The sequence below is a fragment of the Cryptomeria japonica genome, chromosome 7 (assembly GCF_030272615.1).
Source record: "Cryptomeria japonica chromosome 7, Sugi_1.0, whole genome shotgun sequence".
Lineage (NCBI taxonomy): Eukaryota > Viridiplantae > Streptophyta > Pinopsida > Cupressales > Cupressaceae > Cryptomeria > Cryptomeria japonica.
The window spans coordinates 726,144,659-726,153,311 of record NC_081411.1 but is presented as its reverse complement, the minus strand read 5'-3'; the positions used below and the strand labels follow the sequence as shown (position 1 = coordinate 726,153,311).

The following is an 8,653-nucleotide window of genomic DNA, read 5'->3' as shown; positions in this document are numbered from 1 at the left end:
CGATGACGGATTTGGCCAAAAATGCTCCAAAATTGTAGATCACTACTGGGACAAGTGACCATCCTCCACCTTCAAAGGGCTCTAGATTTGGCCTCGAGTGTCGGATTTGGATGAAACAAAAGGTGATTCTAACTTTCTCAAACCTCCTCAATCCAATGGTGACCTCATATTCAACCCAAAAAGCTACAATAATAACTTGCTATAGAAAGCTCCAAAATGCAAAACCCCAAATTTCTCTCAATTAGCAAACCAATGACACTAATGGCTCTAATACCATGTGAGATTTTGCCAAGATCTAGAGGCAATGGAAAGCACAAATAAGATAGACAAAATAGATGATAGGAATAAACTGTATTCTATCAAGATGAAAATATGATCAACTGGATCATTATAAGATGTTGGTTGATTGTCCATACAAATAATGTAGATGAGCTTGCTTATATAGGAAAGGCTATATAGATATGTGAGCACACAAACATGACATGTGGCTCAATAAGAAACAGGGGTAGGTAGAAAATAGGTGTGGTAGGTAGGAGAAACAATAAAATATTTCACATGAGGTGGATCACCCACCGAAGGTGGAATTATCACTCCACAATAAGTGGATATGATAGAGTAGTAACAAGATCAACACCATAAAAGGTGGAAATCTCCTACACACACTATCCCAATGTGGAACAAACACCCAAGTGTCTCATACCCAAACTACTATGAAATGCATTATCCTAAGTAAACTTAAGTAAAGTGTAATAATATCCAAGATGAATAATTATTTACACCAACAATATGCAAATCTTGCAAACAATTTTTTAACTAGAAACAACTCTCTCAACAAGTCTCCACAACTCTCCCAAGTTCTCCACATCTGACAAAAGAAAGAGATACAAGAACCTCCATGTCATCACCTAAGTGATAACACATGACCACAAACTAGTGATTACCATAGCTCCTCCGACAACCTCACATATAATATCAAGTGAATCTAAACCTCCCAAAATATCACTAAGACCAAAGAGATAAATTTCAAAACATAAACATATACCATGTCATTCAACAAACACATCTAAATGCTAGCTATGCCAAGTAAGATCTTCTTCACAACCCCAAGAGAAAAGCCACAACAACATCCAAACCCATTCAAATTTAAGAGATCATTTACATAACATATATATCATGTATCTACATGGATTTAAGCCTCTCAAAGAAGATAAAACTAATCCATTCCTTATTTCAGGAATCATCTCACTAGCATCCCCTATGATCATTATAAATGAAAATATGCCTAAGGAGATAACCATGCTATGAACCTCACACAATGAATCCTCAAAAACCATTTGACTATAGCTCAAGATCTATGAATATGAAAGGAAATAATATGGGACATAAAAAAAAAGGGTAATACCTCTCAAGTGATAAAGAACTAAGAATACCAATAGTGGGGAATGAGAATGATCCTCCAAAATATCCAAGCCATTAGTACTCATCCAAGATAAATCTCCTCATAGGTCTCTATTGAACTCCTATCCACCCAAGGTAGGGGCCCCTTAGACTTGTAACAAAAATCTCATCAAGTGTAACCATCTTATCACATGTCTCTCATCTTAAGAGAAATATGGCCTCACCTAAGACTCTATGTATCCATGAGCACCAAGTGGTCGAACCAAGCTAAGTTCCAAAATGTAACACTAAACCTCTATGAGGCTCTAAAGAATTTGACCAATACATCCAATACAAAGAGAACTTACCATACCACTTTCAAGGCTCCAATTTAAGGAGTCAAGAACCCATCATTACACCGTGATCTTACCATCCCCTCCTAGGAGATGACATGCTCCAAGTGAACATACCATGGTCTTAAGAGAAATGTATCATGCGCCCAAACTCTAATGCATAATAAAGAGTATACCATGACATACCACCAACATACTCTAAACCAACATCACCTATCAAGTACCACCAACACCTCAATGAAAGACTCCAAGTGTCCTCCATGTGGCCCCCGAGATATTACACATCCTCAAATAGTATACATGTGAAGGTGAAGGAACCCTTCTACAACAATAGGATCTAAGAGTCCCTCCATAAAATAATTGCATCACTAAATAAGATCATCTATGACCATGTGATGTGTACATCGTCACTACTATAGCTCCCATTGAACCATGATACCAACTCTCCAATCATCATGACACATCATCTCCCAAATCTAAAAATCATCTAGGTTCACACAGATACATGTGTACTACTAATCACACCAAGTGGAACCAAGATCTCCAAACCAAGGTAAAACATCACGCTACATGACCCCATAACCAACTATCTAGGCACTCACCCATCATCCATCCTCTCATTGCAAGGAAACCACACAAAATGCACAAGTGACCATAGACAAAGGCCAACTAACAAGTTTGCATCAACCTTAAATAAAACCTCATGGATATAGACATTCCACATCCAAGTTATCCCATTGTAACTAAATAGGTGATAAGTCTACACAATTTCACAACTTGTAGATCTAAGCATTGTAACATGCAAACCTAGTATCACACCAATGACATGTAAAATGTGATCTCAAAGAGAATAGTTTTGTAGAAAAAATGATTCAAGCACCAAATCAACCATAGATTTTATTTTCCAATCAAGTCCACATTGAGCACCATAGTCCTCAAATCCAAAAAGAATCACCACATAAATGTTGGGTGAGTAATCACATACCAACATCCCTATGGAGACAAAATCACACATCCTTTCACAATTCATGAAGCATGCACTCAAAAATGCAACTATTTCATCCTGTAACACCCCAAAGGAACCGAGGTCTAGAAAATAGCTCTTATGTTGACCCACAAAATCACAAGTTTTTCTTGATAATATTAAACTTGCAAAACCAATGTATTTGAGAACACCATGCACATCCATACCCACTTCACATATGAAAGTCTTGAAAGCTTGAGAAGTACAATAATGGTTAAACCAGAATAATGGACTATCACAGATAAGCATCACCATAGATTTTTATGAAAAATATTTAAAACCCGTAGATCCAAGAAACATACATCTGGTTGGTTTATTTGTCACATAGTTTATTTGTCATGATTAAAACCGTAGAGGAAAGTGATTGCAATTTTAGATCTTGCTAGATCAAGCGATTTCACCATCATGCATAAATTTAGATTCAACATGATAGAATTATAAAATAAAAAGAAATAAAAGAAAAGATAGAACACACCGATTTATGTGGGAGAAACCCTTTTAGGTAGGAAAACTCCACACTCCAAAACCAAAGAGCCATTGTATTATTCAACAACAAAGAAGTACAGTTACAATACAATATTCAATCTCTAGGCTTTTACATGGAGATTTACATCTTGCTCCATGATCGACGAAATTCGAGAACATAATCCCTATGAAAATGAACTCCTATGTATTACATATTATAGCTCCTCTAGCAATACATATTTTTTACAAGGATTACAATGCAAAAAGTAGCAACTTCTAAAATGTGTCAATATAATATAATATAATTTAGTCTGAATATTTTTTGAAAAGAGTTTAATACTTGAATGTAAAAATATAAAAATAAAATAACATAGTCATATAATAATTAAAATTATTATAATTTAATATTAATTACAATATAATATTTTTTATAACAATTTCAATATAAACATTTCAAACTAAAGATCAAATATAACTATTGTAATTTTATTTTGTTTAAATTATTCTCTATTTTAAAACTATCCAATACTTAAAATATAAATAAATAAAAAATAATATAATCATAATAATTAATATTAATTACAATATAATAATACAATAATTTTTATAATAAAATTCAATATAAACATTTCAAAATAAAGATATTAATGATATCAAATGTATTTATTGTAGTTTTATTTTATCTAAATTATCTAAATTATTAATTTTTGTTTTTTTAAAGAATTATTTTACTTAGAAATTATTTAATAATTTAAAAAAATATATATTTCTTATATATCTTAACAAAATTAATGACATTCACGAGTAATGAATGCTGCACAAAATTACTGTGTGCCTGCTGTCATCCGTAGAACCTGCCACGTAAAGGACCGGCAATCCGGGAACGTATTAGCCAAATAGAATATCCCATAGTTAATCACAGATAAAATCCATGGGAGTGAGGAATTGCTGAAACTTAATGTGCAAGAAATAAACAAATTCTATCGGCTTATAGATTTATCCGGGCAGAGCAACGTGGCTTTTGAAAACATACAGCTGTTTGGTGTTTTGTACCAGATGCTCAACACGTATGCTTTGTTGCCGACATGAAAGTGTAAACGTGCTACAGCACCCTCTCACCTCATCTTACCCAATATCATCCATAACACTTTATGTACGCCCTTCTATTCATGCCTGCCATCGCTCATAGCACATATTCCGTATTCACTACACGATCAATATTTTCATTACACAGAATTCTCTGTATAGTATTATAGAAACATCTCTGCATTGCTTAGACTTTGCCATGGCAAGCCAACAACAGGTAAAGAAAGAAGAAGGGAGAGGGAGGACGATAGAGGAAGAAGAAGAAGAACGGAGGAGAGAAGCACAGAAGAACATGGACGAAGCGAAAGCCAAGCAAGGCGTGGCGGCGGAGAGCGGCTACGAGACCGTCCAACACTACCGCGCTGCAGCGCAGGAGAACGCAATGGCGGCTGTCAAGGCGGCAGAAAGACGGTACGAGGAAGCCAAAACTGTTGCCAACGAGAAACTAGAGCAGGCCAGGGCTGCTGCGGCGGACAGGTCTGTTACGGCCAAGGACTACGCCGCAGAAAAGTTGCAGCAAGCTAAAGAGGCGGCGGCGGAGCTCACCTCCGCCACCAAGGACTATACTGCGGAGAAGGCTAAGACGGCTCTGCATTATACTGCGGAGAAGAGTAAGGCGGCTAAAGATACCTTGACTGAACAGGTGAGCAAAGGGGCCTCTGTTGCTGTCGATTATACAAAACAGAAGGGCAGCGAGGCCTATAATGTGGCTTCTGAGAAATTGCAACAGGGAAAGGAGGCGGCCATCGATACGGGTCGCAGCACACTTGGGTATACTGCTGACAAGGCCGCCCAGGTCAAGGATATCACTAAGGTATGTTTTTTTCTTATCTGGAATTGTATTTATGTGTAGTTATATTGGATTGCGATTGCTGATTAATGTTTGATGTGCAGGAGAAACTGGGAGAATACACAGGCGCAGCTAAGGAGAAAACCCAGGAAACAACGCAGGCCTGTGCTGAGACTGCAAATAACTTGAAGGACAAAACACAGGAGAAGTGGGTTCTTTTTTATTTGTAAAATGTATGTTTCTTTGCTATTAAGTTTAGGTTCCATTTTTTTTTCAATTCCGCTTCTTTTTCTTCAGATTAGGCTTAGCGAAGGACAACACGTACGATGCAATAAACAAGGCAAAGGAAAGTCTCGCGCAAAATTATAATAATGTGAAAGAAACCACTGGGCAGACTGCTCAAAGGGCTGGCGAAAAGGCTGAGCAAACGAAAGAAAGTGTTAAGGAGTCAGCCTCTGCAGCCGCCGAACGAACCAAGCAAACCCTAGAAGCAGCCCAACAGCGGGCGAGAGAACGCGCCCGCCAGATGGCCGAGAAAGCCGGTGAAACGGAGGAGTCGGTGGAGAAGAAAATGGCGGAAGCTGCGGAACGAACAAAGCAATCTCTAGAATCGGCCCAACAGCGGGCAAGAGAACAGGCCCGCCAGGCGGCTGAGAAAGCGGGCGAGACAAAAGAGTCCGTGGAAAGAAAAATGGCGGAAGCAGCAGAGCGAGCGAAGCAGAGCTTTTTCCAAAGTGAAGACCAAGGCCAGCAAGAGTCCGCTGACCATGGAGCCACTGGACAAATCAAGGGAACCCTGGAAGAAGCCCAACAGAGGGCGAGAGAACGTGCCCGTCAGATGGCGGAGAAGGCCGGAGAAACGAAAGAGTCGGTGGAGAGGAAAATGGCGGAAGCTGCAGAACAAACCAAGAAATCTCTAGAATCGGCCCAACAGCGAGCAAGCGAACAGGCCCGTCAGATGGCTGAGAAGGCCGGTGAGTCAAAACAGACCATTGAAAAGAAAATGGCGGAAGCAGCTGAACGAGCCAAGCAGAGCTTTTTTCAAAGTGAAGAACAAGGCCAGCAAGAATCCACCGACAATGGAGCCGCTGGACAAATCAAGGGAACACTGGAAGAAGCCCAACAGCGGGCGAGAGAACGTGCCCGTCAGATGGTGGAGAAAGCTGGAGAAACGAAAGAGTCGGTGCAGAGGAAAATGGCTGAAGCTGCAGAACAAACGAAGAAATCTCTAGAAGCGGCCCAACAGCGAGCAAGGGAACAGGCCCGGCAGATGGCTGAGAAGGCGGGTGAGTCAAAACAGACCGTGGAAAAGAAAATGGCGGAGGCAGCCGAACGAGCCAAGCAGAACTTTTTTCAAAGTCAAGAGCATGGCCAGCAAGAGACCGCCAACTTCGAGGAAAATGAAAGAGAGATGAGAGGAAAGGCTGGGCATGAGCAAGATGAGCAAGCTCGTCGTGGAGAAGATAATAAAAGGGATGGCGGAAGCAGGGTTGAAATAGAAGTGAAGACTGTGGCCAGCGATGAGACACTTAGTGATAAAGGTGTTCTGGAGACTGTTGGGGATACGGTCATAGGAACTGTGGCGAGTGCTGTGCAGGTTGCTAAGAAGACTGTTATGGGGACTGAACAACATGATGATTAATGTGTGTTACTGTTCATTGTATATACATTAGGTCTGTATATGTGAGTTTGCAGATGTAGTATTATGTTATAGACGGTTCTGTCCTGTATTGTTTGAAAGACTTGACTTTGCATGCTGCTTGTGAAATCGTATAATTACTGTCGTTAATACTGTGTGAAGACATTCAGAGTTATTGATTGGTCTAGGGGTCATAAGATTCTGCTGTCTGATGATGTGAGATCAGATGGTGGATTGATATCTTTATGTTTATAAAATATTTTCAGTGTGTTTTATGAAGACTGGCCTCTATTTTGAGTTATGGCAGTCCAATTTCAATCTCACTGGAAGCTTTTGTTTAAACTGTCCATTATTTGGTAGATAAATGTTTCAAAGAAAATTTCAATTGTTTTGATTGGATCAAAACAAATTTATATTAATGCACTGATAAAACTTCCATGGGCACTTTTTTTTATTAATTAGATTGGAACTGGAAATTTAGGACATTAAATATGAATTGGTAGGTTTTATTTGTGCTTCCAAACGTCTAGATCAGCCTCGTGTATATCGTAAGTTTACAAATTTGAATTATCCGATTTTAAACCTCAACAGAGAGATCAGCCTCGTGTATATCGTAAGTTTACAAATTTGAATTATCCGATTTTAAACCTCAACAGAGAAAACAGAAATTTCATTTTAAAAGGAAAAACTTAGCCTCCCTCCAAATCTAAGTAGAAGATGCATCAAAACCTTACTTCAAATTAATATTTCACATCTACCACCTAATTGTAAAAATTTTACACCTCGTAAAATTATTCTTCACCTTGAGATAGCTCAGTTCATTGGATAGCTATTCACCTTGACTTATTCACTCCGACCGGGACTCATGGTTCAGTGAATCAGTTAGTAGAGAGAGGTAGGCAGGTGACGGTTGCTTGCACTATTGTTTGTTCCATTGCTTGGGGAAATAAAAATCAACATTTAACCTCAATTAATATTATTTAATAGTCTAACTGTTTAATTAGACGGTAATTGGTGCACAAAAGAATCATTTTTAATAAGTTATAATATGAAATGGGAGCTCTTATACTTATATTAAATCCTTACAAGAAAACCAATATTAAACTAAGAAAATACGAACCAAAATTTTAAAATTTATATAACAAACTTGACACCTAACCTTTGATTTTTATTCTTTGCACGTCAGAGCATGCCATCGCTTGACACCTAACCTCATTCTTAGTTAGATTTTGCTGTTCTTTTCTTTTCACAGCATAGCATGCCATCGCTTTACCTCATCTAATTACCTGAAAGAACAGGTATCAAATCTACAAGTAACTTTCAAAATTAATATTACAAATTAAGACTTAAGTTCTTTTTCACATTTACTCACCTTTGAGTTCTTTTTCACATTTATTAACCTATTTTTTTCACATTTACTCACCTATAAGATGTTTAGGTTTTTCACATTTACTCACCTTTACTCACCTTTGAGTTCTTTTTCACATTTATTAACCTATCTTTTTCACGTTTACTCACCTAGGTTTTTCACGTTTACTCACCTAGTTTTTTCACATTTACTCACATTTACTCACCTTTGAGTTCTTTTTCACATTTATTAACCTATCTTTTTCACGTTTACTCACCTATAAGATGTTTAGGTTTTTCACATTTATTAACCTATCTTTTTCACGTTTACTCACCTATAAGATGTTTAGGTTTTTCACATTTATTAACCTATCTTTTTCACGTTTACTCACCTATAAGATGTTTAGGTTAATAAGATGTTTAGGTTAATAAGATGTTTTACTAACCTATAAGATGTTTAGGTTAATAAGATCTTATAGGTTTTCAGATTTATTAACCTATCTTTACTCACCTATAAGATCTTTAGGTTAATAAGATCTTATATAGGATAATATTTTGAATATTTATATAAG

General features: G+C 37.6%; 1 protein-coding gene across 2 annotated transcripts; it reads left to right on the top strand.

Annotated features, from left to right (window-relative positions):
* Positions 1-4,377: 4,377 nt before the first annotated feature.
* Positions 4,378-7,035, top strand: LOC131049265 (late embryogenesis abundant protein At3g53040). 2 transcript variants are annotated; one of them, XM_059207750.1, is made up of 4 exons: positions 4,378-5,119; positions 5,200-5,236; positions 5,270-5,303; positions 5,393-7,035. In XM_059207750.1, exons 1-4 carry the CDS (start codon positions 4,505-4,507, stop codon positions 6,735-6,737), a joined length of 2,031 nt encoding a protein of 676 aa, XP_059063733.1. In that variant the 5' UTR covers positions 4,378-4,504; the 3' UTR covers positions 6,738-7,035. The 2 variants fall into 2 exon arrangements, with proteins under 2 accessions (XP_059063733.1, XP_057839293.2); XM_057983310.2 differs by having other exon boundaries at positions 4,379-5,119; positions 5,200-5,303.
* Positions 7,036-8,653: the final 1,618 nt, after the last annotated feature.